Source organism: Mus pahari, chromosome 8 (assembly GCF_900095145.1).
Source record: "Mus pahari chromosome 8, PAHARI_EIJ_v1.1, whole genome shotgun sequence".
In the NCBI taxonomy this organism is placed as follows: domain Eukaryota; kingdom Metazoa; phylum Chordata; class Mammalia; order Rodentia; family Muridae; genus Mus; species Mus pahari.
Window position 1 is genome coordinate 18,104,964 of NC_034597.1, and position 27,191 is coordinate 18,132,154.

General features: G+C 42.9%; 2 protein-coding genes across 4 annotated transcripts in view; both read left to right on the forward strand.

Moving 5' to 3' along the window:
- Dnah12 (dynein axonemal heavy chain 12) overlaps positions 1–3,477 on the forward strand; it is a 171,786-nt gene extending 168,309 nt beyond the window's left edge. The window contains exons 72-73 of the mRNA XM_029541695.1: positions 1,213–1,280; positions 3,287–3,477. Of these exons, the coding sequence (XP_029397555.1) occupies positions 1,213–1,280; positions 3,287–3,477 (259 nt within the window). The remainder of the gene's footprint in view (positions 1–1,212; positions 1,281–3,286) is intronic.
- Positions 3,478–6,944: 3,467 nt separating this feature from the next.
- Asb14 (ankyrin repeat and SOCS box containing 14) lies at positions 6,945–26,880 on the forward strand. Of its 3 annotated transcripts, XM_029541321.1 has the most exons (10): positions 6,945–6,999; positions 9,967–10,166; positions 12,877–12,965; positions 13,294–13,425; positions 13,514–13,672; positions 15,957–16,202; positions 21,824–21,995; positions 22,305–22,848; positions 24,467–24,620; positions 25,325–26,880. In XM_029541321.1, the coding sequence occupies exons 1-10, from the start codon at positions 6,991–6,993 to the stop codon at positions 25,501–25,503; spliced, it is 1,884 nt and encodes a 627-aa protein (XP_029397181.1). In that variant the 5' UTR covers positions 6,945–6,990; the 3' UTR covers positions 25,504–26,880. The 3 variants fall into 3 exon arrangements, with proteins under 3 accessions (XP_029397181.1, XP_029397179.1, XP_029397180.1); XM_029541319.1 differs by lacking the exons at positions 6,945–6,999; positions 9,967–10,166; positions 12,877–12,965; positions 13,294–13,425 and having other exon boundaries at positions 13,590–13,672; positions 15,957–16,163; XM_029541320.1 differs by lacking the exons at positions 6,945–6,999; positions 9,967–10,166; positions 12,877–12,965; positions 13,294–13,425 and having other exon boundaries at positions 13,590–13,672; positions 15,957–16,163; positions 21,875–21,995.
- The last annotated feature ends 311 nt before the right edge of the window (positions 26,881–27,191 follow it).

A 27,191-nucleotide genomic window follows, 5' to 3' on the forward strand; every position in this document is an offset into this window, starting at 1 on the left:
CTGGATGTCAACAGAGAGAACCTAAAGAAATTAAGAGTACTGTGGTAGGATTTCTGCAACTCAGATTGTATGTGTTGGTCTCCTGGCTTTTTGGCCTCTCTCTCTCTCTCTCTCTCTGTGTGTGTGTGTGTGTGTGTGTGTTCTGGAACTTAAACCCAGGGTCTCACTCATGCTGGGCAAACACTGCTATTGAGTTATGTTCCCCACAGAAGTATAGCCCAGTCTGGCCTGACCTTGAATTCAGTATTCCCCTGCCTCATCCTCTTAAGCACTGTCCTGCTGGAGTGCAGCCCCATGGTTGGTCTTACCACCTCATCAGTTTATTGCAATCTTCTTTGCCTTCTCACTGTTTTGTTTTCCTTCCTTTCTAACAACAACAACAACAACAACAACGACAGATTCAGCATATTGAAAAGAAAACAGAGTCTCTAGAGAGACAAACCTATTTTTTAACTTTATTTTGTTTTGTTTTTATCTTGTTTGTCTCACTCTATAGCCAAGAGCTAACTCGGACTCGGTTGTCCTCCTGGCTCAGCCTCTCTGGTACTGAGCTTACAGGGGTGAGTCACCATGCCCAGCTTACAGTTGAATCTTGACCCTGTCAGGAACTCTAAAAGATTATTCAGAGTCCTTGAAGCCCCACTCTGTCTGTGGATCGGGAATGGACACGGTCGTGCTGAGGGTAGACTACGTTAGCACAGTGTCCGCTTCACCGGCATAAACGCTTGCAGGCGTTGAGACTTCTCTACTAGTTGACTCTTTCCATCATCTTCAGGGCTTTCTCTCAGCTCTTCATTTTGCTTCCTCCTCCCTTTCCCTCTTCTTCTTCCTCCTCCTCCTCTTCCTCTTCCTCCTCCTCTTCCTCCTCCTCCTCTTCCTCTTCCTCCTCCTCTTCCTCCTCCTCCTCTTCCTCCTCCACCTCTTCCTACTCCTCCTCTTCCTCCTCCTCTTCCTCTTCCTCTTCCTCCTCCTCTTCCTCTTCCTCTTCCTCTTCCTCTTCTTCTTCTTCTTCTTCTTCTTCTTCTTCTTCTTCTTTCTCTTTCTCTCTCTCTCTCTCTCTCTCTCTCTCTCTCTCTCTCTCTCTCTCTGTCTAATCTTTCCTCTGTATCTCTGGTCCTCTCTTATATTAAAGTCCAGTGTCCCATTGGCAATCTTGTTCTAATGAGCAGATTTCAGAAGTAACTAATAATGTCCATCAATTTCTCTTTGCAGTGGATTGCTTGCTGAACAACATCCCAAACTTTTGTTTGACCTGATGCCCATCATATGGATAAAACCAAGTAAGTATGTAACAAAGTACATTTGAGTTTTTACAGAGAATAATGGCAGATATTAATTGTTCCCCTTAATAATTTTTTTGCTCAAACCTTTTAGGATTTACTTTAGTTTTTTATTTATAAAAGATGGAATATCTGTGCTGTAAATATTTTGTGGCATTTATATTATTCTGGAACCATCACTCTGTTTCTTTATGCTCTTAGCTGATATAAGATATGCTTTTTAAGGGCTGGGGAAATGGTTCAGCAGTTAAGAGTGCTTGCCATTTTTCCAGAGGGTACAGTTCAGTTTCCTGCACCCAGCTTGTCTGACAGCTTGTAACTCTTAGCTCTAGGGGCTCTGAGATTCTCTTCCGACCTGCTGATAGCTCTAGCTGAGGTGATCTACCACCCTATTCTCGTCTTAGTAGGCACAAGTACACACAGCACCCATACACATAGACACACACACACACGCACACACACACACACACACACACACACACACACGTAAGACATAAAGTAAGAACTAGCCATCTTCTTAAGATGCCACTTTGCTTGCTCTGTTTTTTTTGTTTTTGTTTTTGTTTTAATTTGTCTGTTTTGTTGGTTTAGCTTGGGTTTTTGAGATAGGGATTCTCTGTGTAGCCCTGACTGCCCTTGAACTTGCTCTGTAGACGAGGCTGGCCTCGAACTCAGAGATCTGTCTGACTCTGCCTCCCAAGTGCTGAGATTAAAGGCCTGTCACTGTTTTAGTAAAAGTGATTTAATAACAACAATAATAAGGAGCATTCATTCTTCTAACTTTTAAAAGTTATTTTTAGTGTTCCCTTTTTGAAATGCTATGGCCAGACCTAGCACCTCACACATAAGAGGCAAGTGCTCTACCACTGAGTTACACTCAGATTTCTTATTCTTAAATAACAATGGATAAACATATTCAAATTACCTATAGTTACCATCCAACCTATGAAACATCTTTCCTATTAATGGGATTCAACCATGACAAGGGCGGCTTTCATTTAGAAAAACTCCTAACACCTTAGATCTGGCTTCTGGGAGTTGTACATAGGGTATGTTGTGAGTTTGCAGGAGTTGGTATATTTTCCTTATTAGTAAGGTGCTTCTTCTAGTTGACATGTTAAAGCTGGCTGGCAGGTAGTGCTGGCTTTACACCTGCATGGACACTGGACTTCTTGGCATTTGCTTCATTTGTAATTCAAGATGCCCAGTGCAGCTCTAAAGTGACCTGTTAGAGTTCTAAGGAGTTCCTCTCTAAATCTCTTCTATCACACTATATTTACTTCTCCAGTTTGTCCCATTTCCCTCCCCTCCGTATACTCTCCAGAGGTTTTTCATGCCTGCTAAGAGATCAAAACTGTGTTTTAAAGATTTATTTTTATGGGGCTGAAGAGATGGCTCAGCAGTTAAGAGTACGTGCTGCTCTTCCAGAGGACCCAAATTGTCTCCCCTGCACCCATGTCTGGTGGCTTACAACTGCCTGTAACTCCACTTACAGGAGATCCAGTGTCCTTGTCTGGGCTCTGTGGGAAACTGAACTTATCTTCACATACACCCATCCCCACACAAAGATACTTATACACAATTATTTTAAAGAGTTTTATTTTTTTAATGTGTGTGCTATATGTTTGCAGTGCCTGTGGAAGTCAGAAAAGGGCAGTGTAGCTCCTGGACCTAGAGTTATAGAAAGTTGTGAGGTGCCAGATGTAGGTACTGGAAAGTGAACTGGCATCTCTGGAACAGCAGGCAGTGTCTTAACCACTGAGCCATCTCTCCAGTCCCATAAGAGAACAGAACTTTACAGTCAACTCCTCATTTCTAGGCCTAGACTCATGTACCATATGAAAGTGCTTGCCTGAATATACCGACTGTTTATATTTATATTTAAATCTTCCAAATACCACACTGAAGCTCTTGGCCATTCTATTATAAGGTCAACAGTTGTTCTTTTAGGAGCAGGCTGTTCCCTCTTTCCTTAATGAATGCTGCTTTTCTTTCCCTTTTTCAAGATCTAAAGACTGAGATTGGGAAGTCAGACGCCTATATCTGTCCCCTCTACAAGACGAGCGAGCGTAAGGGGACTCTTTCCACTACAGGACACTCAACCAACTTTGTCATTGCAATGCTGTTGAAGACAGACCAGCCCACTCAACACTGGGTCAAGCGTGGGGTGGCTTTGCTCTGTCAGTTGGATAACTAAGTCGGACGAGTTGAGAAAATGTCTGATCATTTTTAAATTTTTCACCTACTAAAAAAACTTCCCCAATTGAATATTGTGGTGTCATTCTTTGAACCTGCCTTTGCTGCATTCGGTCTGACGCTCCCCTCCCCTCCCCTCCCGAGATTAGAAAAGTGCTATAACCATATTTCTGTGTGAGTTTAGCTGGATACATTCAGAGAGAATATAAAACAAAGTATTGCTCTGAATCATATGAAAATCTTTACAGATTTCATTTAGTTTCTTAAAGCTTGATAAAACACATAGAAAGATTTGGACATTCGGTGGGTGTAATTAGGTTTATATTAGAAGGTATCCTTCACTAAGGCTGTCCATCTTCACCTCCAGTCCTTAGGGACGTTCGTCTCAGCTACCTGAAGTTGCTATGCATGGACACTCAAACACTTAAAAGCATGGAGAGGAAAGTGCTAAGGCAAAGAGCCACAACCTGTATCTTGTACTTCTAAGATAGTATTTCAATTTCTCCAAGTACCCTGTGACTGTCAAGGAAGTGAAGCGACAGGCAAAGAGGACTGGCGGTTAGTGCAGTTCCCATGGCTACAGCAGGGCAAAGAGGACTGGTGGTTAGTGCAGTTCCCATGGCTACCGCAGCGTCAATCCTCTTGGCATTTCGATTTTCATTAGAAATGTCAAGTGTTCCAACTATTTGCAAATTTTCCATTTTGTTTTATTACTAGTAATATTGTGTGTGTGTGTGTGTGTGTGTGTGTGTGTGTGTGTGTGTTTAGAGAAAGAGAGGGGGAGGGAGGAGGAAAAAGGGAGGAAGAGGAGAGACAAAGACAGAGACATGGGTGGGTGTGCATGCCACAGTGTGTGTGTGTGCATCTGTGTGTTTAGAGAAAGAGAGGGGGAGGGAGGGAGGAAAAAAGGAGGAAGAGAAGGAGAGACAAAGACAGAGACGTGGGCGGGTGTGCATGCCACAGTGTGTGTGTATATCAGAAAACAGCCTTTTGGAGCTGATACTCCACTTCCTCCTGGGGACTGGAACTCAGGTCATCAAGTTTGCACACCAAGCCCCTTTACCCTCTGAGCCATCTCGGTAACTCCATCTTTCCTTTGTTATTGTTGATACTTGATGCTCTTATTACTTAGTGTGTACTGATAATAATAACATACACTGAGAATTTATAAATATTTCAGCAAAATAAAAATGTAGTCAAAATTGTATTACACTGCGAAGCTAGGGCCATCACTCTGTTGGTAACGCACTTGTCATTCAGGCATGAGAACCTGAGTTCAGTCCCCAGAACATTACCCAAACGCTATATCGGGTGCTGGAGAGACGATTCAGCAATAAGCTCTTACTGCTCTGCAGAAGACCTGAGATCAATTCCCAGCACCCACCTCGGGTGGCGCAGGACTGCCTGTACCTCCAGACCCAAGGGCTCCAATACCCTCCTCTTGCTTTTGTGGGCCACTCACTCATGTGCAGAAGCCCACACAGAGATGAACAAATATACACATCATTTGAAACATTTTTTCAAGTTTTTAAAACTATGACTGTAGTGACATGCACGATGCACTTCCAGGGCTAGGGAAGGTGGAGAAGTCTCTGGCTAGCCTGTCAGCGAGCCCTAAGTCTCAGGGAAGAAGGAGGCTGGAAATGAGGCTCAGCGGTTAACAGTGTTTCCTGGCTTGCAGAGGAACTGGGTTCAGTGCTCAGTGCTCACATCAGGTGCCTCACAACCACCAGGAACTCCAGTTCCAGGGCGTCCACTGTGGGACCTTAAGAGCCCAGGATTAAAGTAGAAGAACTTGAGGAGAGCTTCAACCAAGGATGCCTCAGGTGAGGATGGCAGCTATTGGCTTCCTTCCTGTACTGGCTAGTTTTGTGTCAACTCGACACAGCTGGAGTTATCACAGAGAAAGGCGATTTAGTTGGGGAAGTGCCCCCATGAGATCCAGCTGTGGGGCATTTTCTCAATTAGTGATCAAGGGGGAGAGGCCCCTTGTGGGTGGGGCCATCTCTGGGCTGGTAGTCTTGGNTTCTATAAGAGAGCANGCTGAGCAAGCCAGGGGAAGCAAGCCAGTAANGAACATCCCTCCATGGCTTCTGCATCAGCTCCTGCTTTCTGACCTGCTTGAGTTCCAGTCCTGCCTCTTTTGGTGGCAGCAGTATGGAAATGTAAGCTGAATAAACCCTTTCCTCCTCAACTTGCTTCTTGGTCATGATGTTTGTGCAGGAATAGAAACCCTGACTAAGACACTTCCCTTTCCCAACCTGGCACCAGAAAGCCGGCTCCCCCATCATTAACCCTAATTTATCACCCTGACAGTTATCAGGCCTAACTCTTTGTTTGACCTTATGAAGTTTTTACCCCTTAGCTCCCCTAACCCCTGCGTATGCAGATGAAGCAGCTTCCAACACCCCTGTCCTAGTCAATTTTTCAGGGCCACACAGACATTGCCCCAGAGATCCTGGCCACCTCCTCAGAGGCGTAAATACCTCCCACCCCCAATAAACAAACCCCTGAAGCTGGTCCTGGGTATGTTTATTCTTTTCCAAGTACTCGCCTCCTACCAAGGGGCTGCATTGCATCCACCCAGCCTGGCTAAACTTCCTCCAGTCCAGCTGGCTACTCGAAGAGGGAGAAGTGGGCCGGGCAGCAGTCCATCACCCTCTTCTGGCCTCCAAGGGAACCTACATGCACACAGTACAGTCAGTCATACATGCAGGCACATACACATAAAATAGAAACCTTTGAAAAGGTGGGTGGCTTCCAAGGCATAACACTTTATGGTCGATGTCAGGCCTCCACAGGTTGTACACGCATGAGTACAACACCTAGACACACACACACACACACACTTAAACGTAAGTTCTGTTATGTGTGGTCCCTTCCTTAGGATTCCAAAGGTGCTTAAGGCTGAGCTGTACAGCTCAGGGAATACGTAGGTGTGGCTACACTGTGACTCTGTGGAACAGGCATGCTGGGCAAGCACCCTGCCACTGAGCAATATAGCTCCTGCCCACTCTTTATTTTGAGAAAGGGTCTCACTAAGTTACCCAGGCGAGCTATGAACTCACCCTATATCCCAGACAGGTCTTTAACTAGAGTTCTTCTAGCCTCAGCCTTCCCAGTAGCTGGGGTTACGGGCCAGTGCTACTAGGATTAGGCGTTAAGTCACTTTTGATAATGCCATCAGAGCAAAATTGTTGGTTCCTCTTAATTAAGAAATTCTGTTTTCCAGTGGCTTTGTCCCTAAGTCTAAAGAACATGAATTCTTTTTCATGGTCAACAACCAGCAAATACTTTCTATTTCCCAACGAGGATGAAACCTTTTAAATTTGATGAACCTAGCCATGAAGAAAAGAGGTCATATTTCCAAACCCACATGTGAAAAACAAGGAGAACTTGCCAGACTGTCTTATGATCAAGTATTTATAGTAAAGCTATTTATAATGGTCACCAGAGGGGAGTGGAGAGCCAGATAGCCCTGCAACATGGAAACTTCAGAGCAGCCCTAGAGGATATGAAAAAGGTAAAAATTAGTCTTTGGAGCCTATTGTATATCAAAACGGTAATGTTCTTTATAAATCATTTAGACTTGCCTAACACGCTGGCTGTTTTAACTGCTGCTGGCCCTATTCTGTGTAGTATATTTCGTCCCATAGCACGGTTGTTGTCAGTGTTTATTAGATAAAACAATTTTAGTCACCACTTACTATGTACAGGAAAAATCATCTTTTGGGTGCTATAATCATTGATAAAAACTCATCAGCTGTGTCTCAATTAAATCAATAATAAACACTTTCAATATTGCAAAAATGACCTAGGTTTTTTTAAAAATCTCTTTAAAATTTCATTTAACTATTTATTTACATTATGGGGGTTTTGTTTGTTTGTTATTTTACATTATTTACATACATCTTTGCTTTACATTTTGAAGTTATCAGGCAAATGGATTTTAGTATGGCATTTTCGTAGGTGTGTGTCATTATACTCTGTCCCCCACCTCTCTGGCCGAGCCCATTCCTTCCCTGTGTAATTCTGCTTTTGACTTTCATATATGTATCCCATCGCTCTCTTCTCTCCCCTCCTTCCTCCTCTAAGACCATTTCTTCTGTGGTTCCCTTTCTACTTTTATGTATATAGCCTGTGAGTGCACACACGCATGTGTGTGTATGTGTACATGTGTGTGTGTGTGTGTGTGCGCGCGCGTGCGAGTGCGTGTGTAAAAGGAAGAGACTGATGTGGGGTATGTGTCTATACACTCCTCTGTTGTGCCCCACCTTATTTTTAAATTTTCTTTATAATTGGCATTTTTATAGGTGCGTATGATGAGAAATGGTGGTTTATTCCCCCCCAACATGTTCTCCTTCCAGCTTCATGCCAAACCCATGCCAAGTGCAGTTAGTGCTGTCCATGTGTGTGTGTGTGTGTGTGTGTGTGTGTGTGTGTGTGTGTTTGGGGTGGGGTGAGACCATCCACTCGAGCATAGGAATCCTATCAGTAGTCACATCTTTAAAAAAAAAAAAAAAACAATTTCTACTCCCCTAGAAAATATCAGCAATCTTTCTGCAGTGAGGGATGGGGCCTAGAAATCACCAGGTCCACCTATGATGGAATCTGGTGGGTTTGATCTTGTGCCGTTGCTTGCAGGTGACTATAGCTGCTGTGAATTCTTGCATGTGGCACTATGAAAGCTAGCCAGCAAGGATGAATGTTACTAGTCGGTTTGAGATAGATTTTTCTGTTGGTGTTTTTTGTTATTGTTTGTTTGTTTTGTTTTGTTTTTTACTGCAGTGAAAGTCTTCTCTTAGGGTTACCTTGAGTGAACAAGCAATAGCCTGTGTTCGTTTGGCGATCATGGAGATCTACCCCATCTTGTTTTTTTGATACCAGGTCCCTCACTGAACCCCGTGCTCACCAATTTAGACTGGCTGACTAGGAAGTTCCAGGAATCCAGCTATCTCTAGCCCTGTTCCCTGGATGCTATGGTTGGAGATGTATGCTGCTACACACGGCTTTTTATATGGGTGCTGGGATGCAAACTTAGGTCCATGTTTGTATGCTAACTCAGCCCCATCTCCTCAGCCCCACAAAGCAGTTTTAATTTGCATTTCCCTAACGGCTAAGGAAGTTGATATTAACCAACCATTTTTACTTGGTTGGTTTTCGGTTTGTTATATTTTTACTTATTCTTTAAATTTTTCATATTTTTAATGAAACATATTCAAATATTCTTTAAAATTTATACAAGCTACCGTGATATCCATCTATGACTACGTCAATCCCTTCTAGTACCTCCTCCTCTGTCTCCTTTCCCAGAGGTTTCATCTCTAGTTATTGCTATCAACTCCACCCAAGCCCAGTCAGACCTGCCAACCTATGTCTATGGCTGTGGGCCGTCCCCTGGAGCGTGAGCAATCTATCAGAAACAACATCCCTAAAAGAGAGTAACTTTCTCTTCCTCAGCTAGATGCAGGAGCTCACAGGGCCTCTCCTGTACCTATGCTGGCATTTAGACTGGTTTCATTTTATGTAGGTCTTATGCTGATGTGCACTGATGTGTGCAACCACCATACTGTATCCAAAAGTCACTTACAACCCTCCTCCTCCTCATCTGCCAGCTCTTACATCCTCTCTGCCCCTTCTTCCTCAGTGTTCCTTGAAAGGGGAATGTTGACGTCTGACCCACCCATAGCTGAGCACTCACAATTACTTATACTCCACACTTAAATCATTTACGAGGCTCCGTATTAACCAATCACTCACTGCAAATAGGAGCTTCTGTGGCCAAGATTAGAGCAGCAGAAATCTATGACTACAGACATGTTTAGAAAGCAGTTTGACAGCGTGTCAGTTTAGTAAAACAGCGACAGTAGGTTCCCTCCAAGGACCTGGTGACCTGTGGCCTCAAGCAGGATATCCAAAAAAACGACAGCACCAAGCATGAATTCCTTTCTGCGGCTCAGGCATCACAGCCAATCAGAGAGCAGTCAGTTCTGGAACTGCTGGGAACATCTTCCTAAATGCGCTGTCCCTGTGATGTGCAGCATCCTGCGCTGGATGAGGTTTTGATGTCTTCTCCCTCCAGAAGTCTGCCTGGCACCTGTGCACGATGTAACCACTGTACTGGCCATTTTAAATTCTCCTTTCGAGGACTGTCTGTACACTTCATTGGCCACTTATTAGATAGATCATTTGAGGGGTTGGGTATTTAATTTTTGTAGTTCTTTATATATTTTAGACATTAACCTGTGGAATATCATTGGCAACAATTTATAACCTAAGTCTCATATGAAAGGAAGATTTTCTTGAATAAGCTTTAAATAAATGTCTATTCACAGAAACTTCTCATTTATGCTGACTCTATGGCAATCTAGAAACTCTTAAAATCATTGGGGAATTTTTAAATGTATCTTTTGTTTTAAAAATTTGTGTTTTCTTCATTTGTCAATCCTATCAAGTTTCCAGTCTTCTAAACGCCGTCTGTATTTTTAAGCAGTTGAAAAGGCCTTTTCACAACTGGAAAAATATTTTAATTCCTTCTGACTTGAAAGTCAACCCATCCAAGCTCCGTATGGATCACCCCAGCAGTGACGAGGATGCAGATGCTGACTTTGACACCCAGGTCATCATCCAACAGAGTCTGCTGGACGTTTACAAGCCAGGGATAACTCAGCACACTCCGGGAGAGGAGAGGTAATGTCTGTCTCGTTGGCAGCGAGCATTACGACCTATTCAGCCGTTGAGAGGAATCGTGATCTTCGTGTCACAAGAACAGGAGGGAAAGTCAGACGGGAAGATGGGAGTTGTCTTCCTTTTCTTTTTCAGTAGTGGTTGAAACTGAACCCAAGGCCACATAAATGCAAGCCATACACTGTACCACTGAGCTACATTTCCCAGAGGATAACTGTAACTTAAGTATGTATAAGATATGATGCCCAAATGCACAGAAGAAGAAAAAAAGAAAAAAAAAAACTAGGAGAAAATTAAGAATTAGTAAGGGGGGTGGAGAGTTGGTTCAGCGGTTAAGAGGCCCTGAGTTCAGTTCCCAGCAACCACATGGTGGCTCACAACCATCTATACTGGGATGTGATTCCCTCTTCTGCACTGCAGGCATACATGCAGGCAGAATACTGTATAGATAATAAATAAAAATCAATCTTTAAAGAAGAGAAGAGTTGCTGGAGGGTAACATCTGGGTGAGAAATCAGATGTTGCTTAAACCAGAAGGAAGGAATGAACCCAGTCTCTGCAGGACCAGAAATTGAGACAGTAGTCATTACATAAATTTCATTTATTAAACTTCAAGATTTATACGATTCCTAGGAAAGATTGCTGGTTGGGTCAGGCACTTGTTGGTGTTAGAAATCTAGAGTAGGGGAGCTGGAGAGATGGCTCAGCGGTTAAGAGCACTGACTGCTCTTCCAGAGGTCCAGAGTTCAATTCCCAGCAACCACATGGTTGCTTGCAACAACCATCCGTAATGGGATCTGATGCCCTCTTCTGGTATGTCTGAAGACAGCAACAGTGGACTCATTTACATAAAATAAGTAAATCTTTACCAAAAAAAAAAAAAAAAAAGAAAGAAAAGAAAAAGAAAAAGAAAGAAATCTAGAGTGGGGGTTGGGTAAATTGTTTGCTGTACAAACATGAGATCCTGAGTTTGTATCCCCAGCACCCACAGAAATGCAAGACATGGTGGTGTATGTCTGTAACCTCAGTGCTTGGTACCTAAGCTTATTGGCCAGCCAACACAATCCAACTGAACTGATGAGATCTCATAAAAAACATGGAGAATCAGTGAAGGAAGTCACCAGATGCTGACCTCTGGTCTTCCTGCACAGAATATCCATGCACACATGTGAACACACACACACACACACACACATACACACACACACACACACAAAGGAGAATCCAGAACCAACGAATTGTAAGGTAGAGGATTAGTGCTTCTGTAAGTCAGTAAGACTGTGGTAGTTTCTTATAGAGCATATGGACACTAACACAGCACCAAACCCATTACTACAGTCTTAAATGTTAAAGAGAATCTACTGGCCACATTGTGAACAAGACAGTGTCTAAGAAAATTCATTCTCTCCAGCCTAAACTCATTGAGTAATCAGAGAAAATAATCTAGGATTCATATATGGCAGGCACAGCGGTACATGCCAACGGTCCCTTCAGAGACAGAAATGAGGCAGGAAAATGAAGCAGCCCTGGACTACACAGTGAGGCCCCATCTCAACATTTAAATTTTCATATACAAAGCTTTAATGTTTAGGTGTTTTTACAAAAGTATAATTTAAGCTGTCACTGTTTCCTGAGAGAGAATTCCGATTCTGGGGACATTTTAAAGTTCATACTCTGGTGAATGTATGTTTTCAGCAATATTTTTTTTTTTGTAAATCATAGAGTATGTATTAGTCAGGGTTCTCTAGAGTCACAGAATTTACGGATAGTCTCTATATAGTAAAGGAATTTATTGATGACTTACAGTCTGCAGTCCAGTTCCCAACAATGATTCAGTAGTAGCTGTGAATGGAAGTCCAAGGGTCTATCAGTGCTTAGTCCCACACGGCAAGAAGGCAGAAGAGCGAGAGCCCGACTCCCTTCTTCCAATGTCTTTATATGGTCTCCAGCAGAAGGTGTAGCCCAGATTAAAGGTGTGTGCCACCACACCTTTAATCCCAGATGACCTTGAACTCAGAGCTCTCCCTGTCTTAATCTTCTGGATTCATCACCACTGTGTCTCAAGATCTCCATACCAAGATCCAGATCAGAAACTTCTATCTCCCAGCCTCTAGATTAGGGTCACTGGTGAGCCTTCCAATTCTGGATTGTAGTTCATTTCAAATATAGTCAAGTTGACAACCAGGAATAGCCACTACAGAGTAGTTATCAGTTTTTCCATATTGTACAATGATATTTCAATTTCAGACAGGTTTGAGTCAGCTCTCCAACATTTATTGATGGCATATGCGGTGTTCTAGGCATCCATGTAAACTTGTTTCCTTGCCTCCCAATAAGGGATGGCAGGTATGGAACCTATAATGTGTTGAGGAACAACACTACATTTTACAAATGGGATTCTCTCTCTCTCTCTCTCTCTCTCTCTCTCTCTCTCTCTCTCTCTCTCTCGCTCTCGCTCTCGCTCTCGCTCTTTCACCCCAAGAGCGTGTGTGTACACAGGCATGTGAGTGTGTGCACTGGGGATCAAACCCAAGGTGTTGTGCATGGTAGGCAAGAGCACTAACGCTAAGCTGCTCCCACCTTTGTAGCAAGTGACTTTATTAGGCCTCCCTGGTTGCCTCGCACTGGAGCTCACCCCTGAGTGCCTGCAGCTGCCTTGGGTTTCAATCAGAAACATTAGATTTATAATTGCCTTTTTTTTTCCCCCGTGCAGATTCCATTCCTTCCCAAGTGATGAGTATAAGAAGATAGTTGAAGCAATCGAGACAGTTAAGTACTCTTCCTGTTCCCCGATGCGGTGCAGTGTAGCACGGGAGTGGTGGTATTTCCTTGCAAAAGCGAGGAAACAGGATCTACTGCAGACTGGGCATTTGGGGGATCCAGAGCCTGAAGTGGTCTTTTCAGCGTAACTTATCAAAGAATGCCAGAGTTCCTGTGTAGACAGAACTAGGGGTGCCCCTGGGCTTGGGTGGTGAGGAACGCTGGGTGCGAAGCCTCAGTGCCTGTCCTTTGACGTTGAACCTTGCACTCGGATTCTGCTCTTACACACTGGCTTACGGCAGTAGGCTTCACGAGCAGTGTGGGCTCCTCTGCGCGCCAAATGTGAATCTCCTATTTTCCTTGTTACTAGGTAAGGAAGATGCATTGGCACACTTTGCCAAATACCATCCAGCCTTCGATGAAACCAATGGAAATGGCTGGCTTCCTCTGCATAAGGCAGCAGTGCAGTTAAACAAGAACATCTTAGAAATAACCCTGAACGGTAAACTCCTTTTCACCCCAATGGATGCTTCTGAGGAATAAGTTTATTTCTGTGTCTTAACCCGCATGGTGTGATGAATTTATTTCAGCTTCTGAACCCAGTACGTGGGAACGAGCCACCCACAATGGTGAAACGGCACTCTTTTTGGCTGTCAGCAATAACCTCCTGGAAAATGCCCACTTTCTCCTTCTCAAAGGCTGCAATCCAAACGCTAAGACTTCTGAAGGCAATTCTCCTCTTCTTACAGGTAAATGCACAGATTGTCTTTGACGAAGAGTCTCAGTCCCCTCCATGCCCACATTTTTTTGTTAGGACACTGACAATTTGGCCCCCACTGATCAGACACAGAACCCTGCTCTCTGGCTTGTAGATAGCTGGGAGTGGTGACTTTCATTTATAACCAAGCACTCTTGACTTTGAGGCCAATCTGGGTCACATAGTGAGTTAAAAGCTAGCCTGGATTTTGAAAACCTGTCCCAAGGAAGAAAAATTTTAGACAGAAAAATTCTCTAAGAACAAAGATAGTTGGGAAAGGTAGAGAATTCTAATATGGCCCTTTAACCCAGCACACATGTAGTTCTTATCATCACAGAGCTGCCCACTGTCGCGCTGGGCTCTGAGTCTTTCCATTCAGAGAAAACCAACACTGAGCCCAAAGCCTCTTCTGGGAAGGCCATGTTCAGCTACAGAGCAGTACCCACGGGATGTACAAGGACCGCGAGGCAGGTCTACCCTTGGGTGTCTGTGTAATAAATGTGTGTGAAAGTCTCATGGTCAAAACAAGCACACATTAGGGGCTGGTGAGATGGCTCAGTGGGTAAGAGCACCCGACTGCTCTTCCGAAGGTCCGGAGTTCAAATCCCAGCAACCACATGGTGGCTCATAACCATCTATAACAAGATCTGACTCCCTCTTCTGGAGTGTCTAAAGACAGCTACAGTGTACTTACATATAATAAATAAATAAATTAAAAAAAAAAAACAACAAAAAAAAACAAGCACACATTAAACTCTGAGGACTCTCACAATGATAGCAGGAAGCCAGTTCCTCTCAGGAACTCCGCCTTCTCTTCACTCTCTCTGACTCTGGTGCTGCGCATGTCCAGGCCTCCACCCATTTTGTTTCTTTTGGTCGTTGCTGACTGCATAGTCGTTTTCATCCCTAATACAGGGTGTATTCTGTACAGCACACTTTGGAAACCAGGTCCAAACCCTCACTTCTTGTGAGCTCGCCATTCCCTACGCATATGTAATTCCATCGTGGTCACCCATCCATTTGCTGAGATGGGCTCTGTTGCTGTTAGGGTCTTCCTTCTCAGCAGCTACCAGTGTCTTAAGACTCATTTAGACTTTCATTAAAACATATATAAAAGATGGTTTAGAGAAACAACTCCAAAAATAGAATTAACATGAAAATAACCCTTGTCACCATGACTCCACGTCACAGGTGAAGGAGCAAATTTAATACACAGCAATGTCAAGTGTAGGCTTGCCTTAGCAGCTCTGTCCTTCAGAAGCGTTTGAGATGATTCACATTCACTCCTTTTCCTTTTTATAATATTTTTACATTTATTTACTCATTGTGGGGGGGGGATGGTGGTTACACGTGCCATGATTCACACGTGGAGGTCATATGACAACCTGCAGTAATTGATTCCCCCCTGCTGCCATGCATGGCCCAGGGGTAGGATGCAGCAAGTGCCCAGGCTCCCTCACTGTCCTCTTTGCTTTCATTCTTAAAAATAATTTTAAAAGGTTGTCATCGATTATTTACACATAACACTGGTTACCCCTGTAACATTCCTGCACAGTGGAAGGCTTTATACTGTGTGAAGGATCTATACGGGGTGGACTCAGGGTTATTTTGTACATACACCTCGTTAGGACTTTTTCATGTGTGTCTAATGTATTTCTGTCCTGTTCATTCCCCCACTCACCCTCTCTTGCCCCACTCCTCCAATCCTCTCCCTCTTTTCAGATACCCCCACTTCCTGTCCTTGTTTTTGATGACCCAATGAATTTAATTAGGGTTGCTTAAAGAAACATGGGCGAGAGGATGTTTACTGGAGTGTGGACAACTTACTAGTGAAGAAACATCTCTCTATCCTCCAGAAACCGTTAACTGCCTAAGGGTCGTAGGGACGAGTGGCACTTGTGAGCCTCTCCACTAAGCTACTATTTTCTTGAGAAATAAAGAACTTTGTCTCAATCATGTAACCGCCCCATAGATGGTTGTACTCACAGCTTATAGAAATCAAACATCCCACTGCTGTAAGACTGTTAACATCACTTTGCGTATGTGTCATTTTAAAATGTGCCTCCTAAACACAGAATGCTGGAGCATGGGGAGAGGCAGAGAGTTCCTTAGGACACTGAGGGGCAGGCCAGGTAACTGTGGTAGTGGTACATGCCTTATACCAGAACTTGGGAGGCAGAGGCAGGTGGATCTCTGTGAGTTTGAGGCCAGCCAGGTCTAGAAATCAAGTCTCAAAAACCCAAAAACCACATAACGTCCACCTCACAATCCCCCAGCTGTTCTGAAAGACTCCTACGACATGGCCACCTTGCTGACCATCCACGGAGCAGATGTCAATCTCCGATGTGCCAATGAAAGGACAGCTCTCCATGAAGCTGCCAAGCTAGGCAGACTGGACATGGTAAAACTGATGCTGACTTCCGGAGCATACCCAGATGCACGGAGCTCCTACGGATTCACGCCCCTTGCCCTCGCTGCTCAAGGTGGACACACTGAGATCATGCAACTATTACTGCAGAAAGGCAAGGTGTACCTGAGGGTTGGTTACAGGGGTACTGAGATCCAAGGGTGGGGCTCTAGGGGGATTCTTTTTTTTTTTTTTTTAGAACATGATTTTAATATTTTCAACTATTGATATTCAACAAACAGAACAGGTATTTTAAGATACACTTCGTTGTTATGTCTCCCTTTTCATTTCTGATTTTATTAATTAGGATACTCTCTCTGTGCCCTCTGGTTAGTCTGGCTAAGGGTTTATCTATCTTGTTGATTTTCTCAAAGAACCAACTCCTGGTTTGTTGATTCTTTGTATAGTTCTTTTTGTTTCTATTTGGTTTGATTATTTCCTGCCATCTGCTCCTCTTGGGTATATTGGCTTCCTTTTGTTCTTCAGTTTTCAGATATACTGTTAAGTTGCTAGTGTAAGCTCTCTCCAGTTTCTTTTTGGAGGCACTTAGAGCTATGAATTTTCTTCCTACCACTGTTTTCATTGTGTCCCATAAGTTTTGGTATGATCTGTCTTCATTTTCATTAAATTCTAAAAAGCCTTTAATTTCTTTCTTTATTTCTTCCTTGACCAAGTTATCATTGAGTAGAGCGTTGTTCAGCTTTCATGTGTATGTGTGTTTTCAAGTGTTTGTTGGTATTTAAGACCAGCCTTAGGCCATGGTGATCCGATAGGGTGTATGGGATTGTTTCACTCTTCTTATCTGTTGAGGCCTGTTTTGCGACCAATTAAATGGTCAGCTTTGGAGAAGGTACTGTGAGATGNTGAGAAGAAGGTATATTCTTTTGCTTTAGGATGAAATGTTCTATAAACATCTGTTAGATCCATTTGGTTCATAACTTCTGTTAATTTCACTGTGTCTCTGTTTAGTTTCTGTTTCCATGATCTGTTAATTGCTGAGAGTGGGGTGTTGAAGTTTCCTACTATTATTGTGTGTGGTGTGATGTGTGCTTTGAGCTTTAGTGAAGTTTCTTTTATGAATGTAGGTGCCCTTCCATTTGGAGCATAGCTGTTCAGAATTGAGAGTTCTTCTTGGTAGATTTTTTCCTCTGCTTGTGGACGTTGTACATCGTGGTGCGGAGCCTAGTGCGCACCACGATGTACAACGTCCACAAGCAGTCTGTCTTTGTCACTGAGGTGCATTTCCTGTATGCAGCAAAATGCTGGGTCATGTTTTTATATCTAATCTGTTAGTCTATGTCTTTTGGGGGGAATTGAGTCCATTGATGTTAAGAGATTTTAAGGAAAAGTGATTGTTACTTCTTATTATTTTTGTTGTTAGAAGTAATTCTATGTTTGTATGGCTATCTTCTTTTGGGTTTGTTGCAAGATTACTTTCTTGCTTTTTCTAGGGTGTAGTTTTCCTCCTTGTGTTGGTGTTTTCCATCTATTATCCTTTGTAGGGTTGGATTTATGGAAAGATATTGTGTAAATTTGGTATTGTCATGGAATATCTTGGTTTCTCTGTCTGTTGTAATTGAGAGTTTTGCTGGGTATAGTTGCCTGAGCTGGCATTTGTGTTCTCTTAGGGTCTGTATGACATCTGCCCAGGATCTTCTAGCTTTCATAGTCTGTGGTGAGAAGTCTGGTGTAATTCTATTAGTTCTGCCTTTGTATGTTACTTGACCTTTTCCCCTTACTGCTTTTAATATTCTTTCTTTGCTTAGTGCATTTGGTGGTTTGATTATTATGTGACAGAAGGAATTTCTTTTCTGGTCCAGTCTAGTTGGAGTTCTGTAGGCTTCTTGTATGTTCATGGGCCTCTCTTTTTATGTTGGGGAAGTTTTCTTCTATAATTTTGTTGAAGATATTTACTGGCCCTTTAAGTTGGGAATCTTTGCTCTCTGCTATTCCTATTATCCTTAGGTTTGGTCTTCTCATTGTGTCCTGAATTTCCTGGATGTTTTGGGTTAGGAGCTTTTTGCTTTTTTGCATTTTCTTTGATGGTTGTGTCAATCTTTTCTATGGTATCTTCTGCACCTGAGATTCTCTCTTCTGTCTCTTGTATTCTGTTGGTGACCCTTGCATCTATGACTCCTGATCTCTTTCCCAGGTTTTCTAACTCCAGGGTTGTCTCCCTTTGTGATTTCTTTATTGTTTCTAGTTCCATTTTTAGATCTTGGATGGTTTTGTTCATTTCTTTTACCTGTTTAATTGTGTTTTCCTCTAATTCTTTAAGGGATTTTTGTGTTTCCTCTTTAGGGTTTTTTACCTGTTTACCTGTGTTCTCCTGTACTTCTTTATTTATGTCTCTCTTAAAGTCTTCTATCACCATCATGAGAAATGATTTTAGATACAAATATTGCTTTTCCAGTGTGATGGTGTATCCAGGACTTGCTATGGTGGAGAATTGAGTTTTGATGATGCCAAGTAACCTTGGTTTCTGTTGCTTATGTTCTTATGCTTGCCTCCCACCATCTGATTATCTCTAGTGCTACCTGCCCTCCCTATATCTGACTGGAGCCTGTCCTTCTTGTGATCCTGGTTGTGTCAGAACTCCTCAGAGTCCAGCTGTCTCTGTGATCCTGAGATCTTGGTGTGACCAAGCTCCTGGGAGTCAAACTGCCACTGGATTCCTGGGATCCTGGGATCCTGTGGTCCTGGGTGTGTTAGAGTGCTTGGAAATGTATCTTTCTCTGGGTGTTGTGGGACTGGCTTCAGAGTTCATGCCCAAGGTCTACTCAGGGCACCTGCCAGACCAGAAGGAACTCGTGCCACTGGTCGGGCAGAGTTCCTGGGTGCCCAGGTCTGGCTGGCCCCAGTTTCTTCTGGTGTTAGGGCAGATATTGTGTCCTCCTCACCTCTTATTCTATGATCCTGGGTGTGTTAGAGCACCAGGGAGTGGAGTTTCCTCTCGGTGTTGTGGGACTGGCTACGGAGTTCAGGCCCAAGGTCTCTAGGGGAATTCTTATTATTGATTTTAAGATCTCTCTGTCTCTCTGTCTCTCTGTCTCTCCCTCCCTATCTCTCATTCCCTCCCTTCCTCCCTCTCTTTTGGCAGAGCCTAGAGGAAATGTTAACATTCCTCCATTTTGGTTTAATTTTTTTAAAGTGCCAGGTGCAGCACTTCTTCCAGTACACCCTCTCTCTTACTGCAGCACTGTGTTATAATGATTACAGTTCTAGATTGTGCTTTAACTAGTGTGGACACTTAGCTCAAACAGTGTAGGATCACTGAGATCATCATTAATGTGTCCAATGATACAGTGCATCTATAGCTTTTTTTTTTTTTCAAATGAGCTTAGCTTGTATCCAGATTTAATAAAAACCCAACAATGTAATTATCTTCTTCTCCTTATGTCCTGGAGCTTTCTTTTTTTAGTAATGTGTGGTCTAGGCCTGCAATACCTGACAGAGTCCCTTACAGATCAGCCCTGTACTTTGTACACTTACTTCTTTTCTATATAGGAAGCAGATCTCCAACAAATGCTGTTGAATTTTAGCATGATGCCTGATACATGTGATCCAAGAGACATCTAAAGTTATTCACTAGAAAATGAGAAAGTAAACACGAGCTCTGTCGTCTTTGAGGAAAGCAGTCCGGTCTGTCTCTACGTCTGTGTCTCTCTCTTGTGTTTTGTTGGGGTTTAAGCAAACGTCTTCTGTAGTCTAGGCAAGAACTCTAATAATAAACTGCATCCCTAGCCTAAGAGTCATCCTTTGCTTGAGATCACTGATTTAAGCTCAGAGATGGAGGGAAAACAACAGATCTTAAGTCTTTTACTCTTCAGGCGAACTAGCATTCGCTGGTCGAGCAGGTCGAGCGCTCATTTGCCAGTGAGCCAGGATTTGAAGTCACATGTGACTCTAAATCACATTGTTTTGCTACCCTGTGTGGTCACGGCAGCTGCGTGGTGTGGTGGCCCTCACCTTTAATTCCAGCACTTGGGAGGCAGAGGTAGGCAGATCTCTGTGAGTTCGAGGCCGGCCTTGTCTAAAGAGCTAGTTCCAGGACAGCCAGGGCTATTACGCAGAAAAAAACGTGTCTCAAAAAAACCAAAAAACAAATAAACAAAAGTAACCTTGGGTCTGGAGAAGTGCACACAAGTCTTAATTGCCTTTCTTGTCTATTAGCTGTGTGCCTTTGGGGAAGTTAACCCTGAAAACCGAGAATATCAGAACCTACTTCTGAGGTTGGTGCTGAAGTTTAGAAATTCTTTACTTTTGTTTATCTTTGATTTTGAGACAGAATCTCTTTATGTAGCTCTTGCTGTCCAGGAGCTTGCCATATAGACCAGGTTGGACCCAAATCCAGAGATCCACATGTCTCCACCTCCCAATGCCTGGCTAAGAATTTCTTTTTAATTACATATGTCTTTATGTGTGTATATGCCATAAGCCTCAAAGAAGGCTAGAAAGACAGTGCTGGGCCCCCACAACTAGAATTAAAAGTGGTTGTGAGCCACCCAACCTGGTACTGGAAACTGAATTCCAGTCTTCTAGAAGAGCAGCAAACACTTTTAACCACTGCGCTCTCTCTCTCTCTCTCTCTCTCTCTCTCTCTTTCTCTCTCTCGTCCCAAGTTTAGAAATTTTTACACAGATAAAGGGACTGGGACATAGTTAACACCAAAAACCATTTATTAGATTGCTCAGTGCATTCTAGGAATGTGGGTCTTGTGCGGCCCTTGTGATAAGGAGTCTGTTCTATACTAAAGGCACATCCTTCCATTGAGATATGAAGATGCTCAGATGTGCTCGGCTTCACTGAGATGTCTAACATTGATGTAGACTTCTTTCTTTTCTTCACCTCCCAGCTCCCCTCCCAGTTTCTGCCCTAGATCTAAAGAGCACTTTCCCTACAAACATGGGTACACTTGTCCTTGTAGCTATCAAAGTTAGGGGCTGAACAGACAGTTCGGCAGTTACAAGCAATTGTTGCTCTTCCAGAGGACCAGGATTTGGTTCCCAGTCACAACCATCAGTAACTACAGTTTCAGGGGACTCGATGCCCTCTGCAGACCGCTATGAGCACCATACATGCATGAGATGCATATACATGCAGAAGAACACTCATATGCATAAATAAATATAAAAATAAAACAATTAGCACCTGTTATAGTAAAGCACTAAGAATCAAAGATGATATAAAATATGTGCTCCCTTTTTCAAGTGTTATCTATATAAACTAGTTGGGGAAGAAAACCATGGGATAAAAGTAGTTTCTAAATAACGGTTCTGTTGGCTTTCAGTGTAGTTTAGTATGTCATTTGGCACTTGGAACTCCAGTAGAAATATTTGGTAAAAGGCAGCTTTCTTTCTAGGCTGTCTTATAAAAGTTACCCTAACCCATAACTCACTTGCATGGAGAGCGGCATTGAGAAGCAACTATATATTTGCCATGTCTTTTAACAGTATTTTGATGAAAGGGGGCATTTGTAATTTTTAAGTTATTAGAGACTGTTCATAGTAAAAGACCCTAATTCCTCCTAGGTAAAGTTGAGGGCAGATTGAGTTACTGATGGTTGTGAACTACCATGTGGCGGCTGGGAACCAAACCCTGGTCCTCTGGAAGAGCAACAATTGCTCTTAACTGCTGAGCCCTCTCTCCAGCCCCTAACTGCTTTCAGCAGACATTAAGATAACTTGAGTGATAGAGTGAAAAGAATCTTTGCCTAATGATATCTCTTCTTTCCAGGAGCCGACGTTCACAGTCAGGCCTCTGACTCTTCCTCTGTTTTACTTGAAGCTGTTAGAGGAGGGAATCCAGAATCTGTGAGTCTGTTGCTAGAGTACGGAGCTGATGCCAACATTCCTAAGAGTTCAGGCCACCTGCCCATTCACGTGGCAGCTGACAAAGGCCATTTCCTGTAAGTTCAGTTCTGTAATTGCAAATAACAGGAAATCGTAGTAACTAGGATTTTTTGTTTTGTTTTTATTTGGAAATATAGAAAGCTTTGGGTCTCAGATGACTGCAGCTAATTCAGTTTTTAACCTAAAAGAGTGGTTTTTCTAAATTTTTCTTGAATCTGAGTTTCTTAATGAAGGAACTCCCACTTCTGTTAGGGGTCTTAAATACTGTCTGATTAACATAGCACTCAGTGTAGGGATAACAGAACCATAAGCAGGATAATTCTGCCCTGTAACAACCTAAAGTGCACTTTGAAATTCTTCCTCAGAGCTCTAAAGGTATTGGTCCCAGTCACAGACATCGCAGCCATCAAGAAGAGTGGGATCAGTCCCGTTCACTGCGCAGCAGCTGGGGCGCACCCCCAATGCCTGGAGCTTCTCATTCGGGCTGGATTTGATGTGAATTTCATGCTGGATCAGAGAGTCCGTAAACATTATGACGATCAACGGAAGTCAGCCTTGTATTTTGCTGTTTCAAACGGTGACCTCTCTTCAGTTAAGCTGCTTCTCAGTGCTGGAGCTCTACCTAATCAAGACCCAGTCAACTGCCTACAGATAGCTCTTAGGATGGGCAACTATGAGCTCATAAGTCTGTTACTGAGGCATGGGGCCAATGTCAACTACTTCTGCCGCGTTAACCCTTTGCATTTCCCATCAGCACTACAATACACATTGAAAGATGAAGTCATGCTCAGGATGCTGCTGAATTATGGCTATGACATTGAGCGATGTTTTGACTGTCCTCATGGAGAAAGGGTTCATCGGTTTTGTACTTTTGAAGGCTGGACATCTACAGTTATTAAAGACACTATGGTAAGCCTACAGTACTGGCAATATTCCCTAAGCATTTATTATCTTGTAGCCTTAGAACTGTAACGATCAGCATGATGTGCCCTTAGAAAAGCTCGTGTCTGGAAGATTCTGATACCATAAAATAACTAAACCCAACAGTGGGAAGATGTAAGAAGTACAATTCAGGGGAGAAAGTGACTTCAGTCATAACTATGAGGATGTTTCACTCATTCAACCCAAAAGCAAGCTTTTAAAGAATGGATAGCCTTGCATTCTGGCTACTTTTTCTTTAAATGATTTATTTAGCTAAAATGTGTCTAAGTTCTCCATACCTGTGATCACTGGGTTTCTTTCATTATCTCTTCTAGCTCTCAGATCTGATCCCCATTCCTCTGGCCATCCTTCTGAGGAGCAGAGGCCCCACAGCACCTCTTCACTTTGCCTTACCTCCTCTGCATCTCCCTCACCTTCAACTTTTTCCAGGGCTTTTTAATGGCTTCTTCTATTTCCCAGGTCTTACTCCAAGTGTCCTCTCCCAGAGGCCCTTCCCTGACATCCCTCTCCCAATCACTCTTTTATTGTGGAGATTAGTTCTTTTGCCTCCTCACAGATATATGAGCATCAGCTCCTGGTCATTTGTTCATGGGCTTTTAGGTCTGTGCTTGTCACATAATAAGATGTTTTAAATACCTGAATTTATATTATCAACATTTGAAAACAGGATGATGAATGGGAGACTTTGACACAGTTTGATTAAGTGAAAGGTTTTATTTTAGGTAATCGGGCTAGGAGTTACTTTGTGCACTGATTTGGCATTTAAACATACACCATCTGGTATTATTTTCTAAACAGTTCATAAAGTATGACTTCGATTCTCATTTGGGCATTTTTTTCTAAAGGCTCATAAATTATTTAAAGACAGAAATTGTCATTGTTCAAGCATCGGGGTTAAAAATAATAGAAAATGCAAAAAAATAATAAATGCTTTAATAAAGTGGCATCTGGGCAGGAAGGCATATATGTAGCCTAGCTACTCAGGAGCCATTACTTGAGGCCACACAATAAGATTCTATCTCAAAAAACAAAAATAGGTGATGTCTCACCAAGGTGCCTAATGACCCGAGTCTGATCCCTAGAAGCCACAATGGAAGGAGATAACCCTGTAACCACGCACACGCATCAACGCACACATGCACGTACATAAACAAATGTTTGGGTTTTTTTAAGGTAAAGTACCTCATTCTCTTCTCCCATAGTACCAGAAGTAAGTAATCGTTCAGGCAGACAGTGTCATAGTGTCATCTTTACCAGGAGAAACACACTCCCACATCCCAGCTGCTCAGATGGCTGCCCGGCCTTGCTTTTTTAAGGGTATTTGGGTAGCTACTCAGACTCCCACTCACATCTGATGGCTAGAGCTGCCAAAAGGTCACAGCTCGTGGCAAGGCAATCTTGGTTGCAACAATCCAAAATGACAAACGTACAGAACAATCTGCCACTCACTGCCTCATGTGAGGTTCTGAGGCCACACTGAAATAAGGTGACAGAGCTCAGCTCATGACAATTTACACTCTTCGTTACTCTGCTCAACCACAGTGCTCAGTGCTGATTTTCATTTTTCTCCTTATTTTCCTCACAGTTCTGTGAAGTCATAACTTTGTCATGGCTACAGCATCTCTCTGGGAAAGTTGTCCGTGTGATGCTTGATTATGTTGATCAAGTTCAAATCTGTTCAAAATTGAAAGCTGTGCTGGAAAAACAAAGGCTCTGGCCAGAAATACATTTTATCTTGAGTGAGTACTGTCCTCATAGAAAATTCTTACCAAAACACTAAGTGTGTTTTTATTTTATTTTTATAACACTTCTGATTAAAAGGTTGACCTAAAAGAGAATAGAAAAATATCATTCCTTTAAAATGGTGCTATTCATAATCACAATTACTGTGCGCTTATCATCACTTCCCTGCAAATGAAATCTAAAGACTTTGTAGATAGGTAACACCTGTTTCCCTAATCCACTTAACCTATGGTTACGGAACAATTTGCACCCAGGAACTGTAAGTTACATATAGCAAGAGCAAGAGGGAATGCTAAGTTCTAACCTGGTATCATACTAAAATGATACTCTTCTATAAGGATTTATTCACTTAGATCAAATTGTTTTTCTTATATCTCATTTCTCCTGGGGTGATCTTTGAGCTTTTAACCAATCCCAAGAGACTGGATGGGGGAGCCATTATTTAAGAACTTGAAGGACTTGCGTCTCACAAGCCAGACTCACAGTTGATGTAGTTCTGAAACTGTCTACATAGAAGGCCATGATGAAGACCAAACTGCTGTTTCCCTACAGACAGGGATGCCAAATATAAACCTTGTAAACACAGATATCAAATACATTTGCCAACTAAACCCTTGGGTCACCCCCCCCCAAAAAAAAAACAAAAAAACAAACAAACAAACAAACAAAAAACCAAAGAAATCCTTTGTTTCTGTCCTAGCCAATCCCCGTTCTCTACAACATTTGTGCCGCCTTAGGATCCGGAAGTGTATGGGACGGTTACGTTTGCGCTGCCCTGTCTTCATGTCGTTTCTTCCGCTGCCCAATCTCTTAAAAGCTTACATCCTTTACAAAGAATATGACCTTTTTGGACAAGAACATTCTACAGGAACATGGTAACTGAGCTCGTCTAGAGGGGAGGTATAACCTGCAGCACTTTCTTAACAACTTGCTTGTTGTAAAGGATTTTTTTCTTTTCTTTACTCAGTAAATCTCAGTGCAGACTACATTGTTTAAAAAGCCCATTCTGTGTGGGATACCTCCCTATGTATGACCTATTGTTCAGAAGTTTCAGGAAACTTTCAAATAATATATTATTTGAGTTATTATTGAATACAAATAATCATTGTTCTTGGCTACACACCATAACTCAGAGAGACACTACTACTGAAAACATTTTGGTCACAGGACACAGAGATATCAAGAAATATCGCCTAGCTCGCTAGTTTTTCTAGCAGTGCAAGTTGTTCCACAGACATCTGGTTGTGGGATGGGACTCATCTCTGCCTTACCCCACTGGGGACTCTGCATGCTACACAGTATCTCACTGCCAGGCAATGTGCCCCTGATGCAGTGGTGGCCTGACTGTGATGGGCTAATCACCTACACCCTGACTGGATCTGGACTCACTCTACATGAAGGAATTCATGTCTGGTACTATAACTTGTTTGTGGGTGGGGCGGGGAGCATTGCTGTTGTCAAAGCCTCAGGCTGCAGAGGCCATGAGACTTAGGAGGGAGCTTACTGGGGTTTTGCTAAGTGAACATGTCAAACTGCCTTTTAAATCTGTTATACTCATAAATGAGTTATCTCTGCCTTGGACAGAGATGTTTCTTTTTTCAGTGGTGTCAACTAAGGCACACTCCTAACTGGGAAAATATGGGAATAAATGCGTGGCGAGTGCTTGGCCTTAAGCAGAACATTCATAATCTCCCCCTCTGAGGCTGAGAGCACATGGCAGGAGCAGAAAATCGGTTAAGAGCCAGAGGATGAGGATGGGGCTATGAAACTGTACACAACATGGTCATCAGGATCTCATGAACTATAGACACTGGGTGGCTGCACTAGACTGGGCCCACCAACATCCCATCACAGTGCCCAAGGGAGAGTGCTTGCCACATTAGCCTGATGACCAGGATTTGAACCTCACTAGCAAGAGAAAACCAACTCCACAAGTGTCCCCTCTGATCCCCACATGCATACCATAGCACGCACGTACGCTCGACCGCATGCACACACACACACACACACACACACACACCCTTTCTCTAAATGAATAATAATAATAAAAAAATTCCCATCATGGATCCTGGTGAGATCATGAAGCTCCACTATTCCCAGAAGAGGAGCTACTGGTAACTGGCAGCTGCTAAGCAGACGGAGAGTCACTTTCTTCAGTGGAGTAACCCTGGAAGCTGTTCATACACCAATAAGTTACTTACTTGTATGGGACAGTTACATCAGTGCTGCCCTCCCTGTCTGTATAAGCATGGAAGCAACCCTAACTACCCAGGGAATGGGAAGGAGGGAGGGAGGGAGGGAGGGAGGGATGAATAGATAAGAAAGGTAACGTATTGCAGGGAAGAAAGGGTTTGGCAGGAATGTAAGGGGGATAAGAGAGGGTGATGGTAAAGATAATCAAAATATATACATATGAAACTGTCAAAAATAAATTTAAAAAATTTTAAATTCAGGCAGTGGCAGCGCATGCCTTTAATCCCAGAACTTGGGAGGCAGAGGCAGGCAGATTTCTGAGTTCGAGGCCAGCCTGGTCTACAGAGTGAGTTCCAGGACAGCCGGGGCTACAC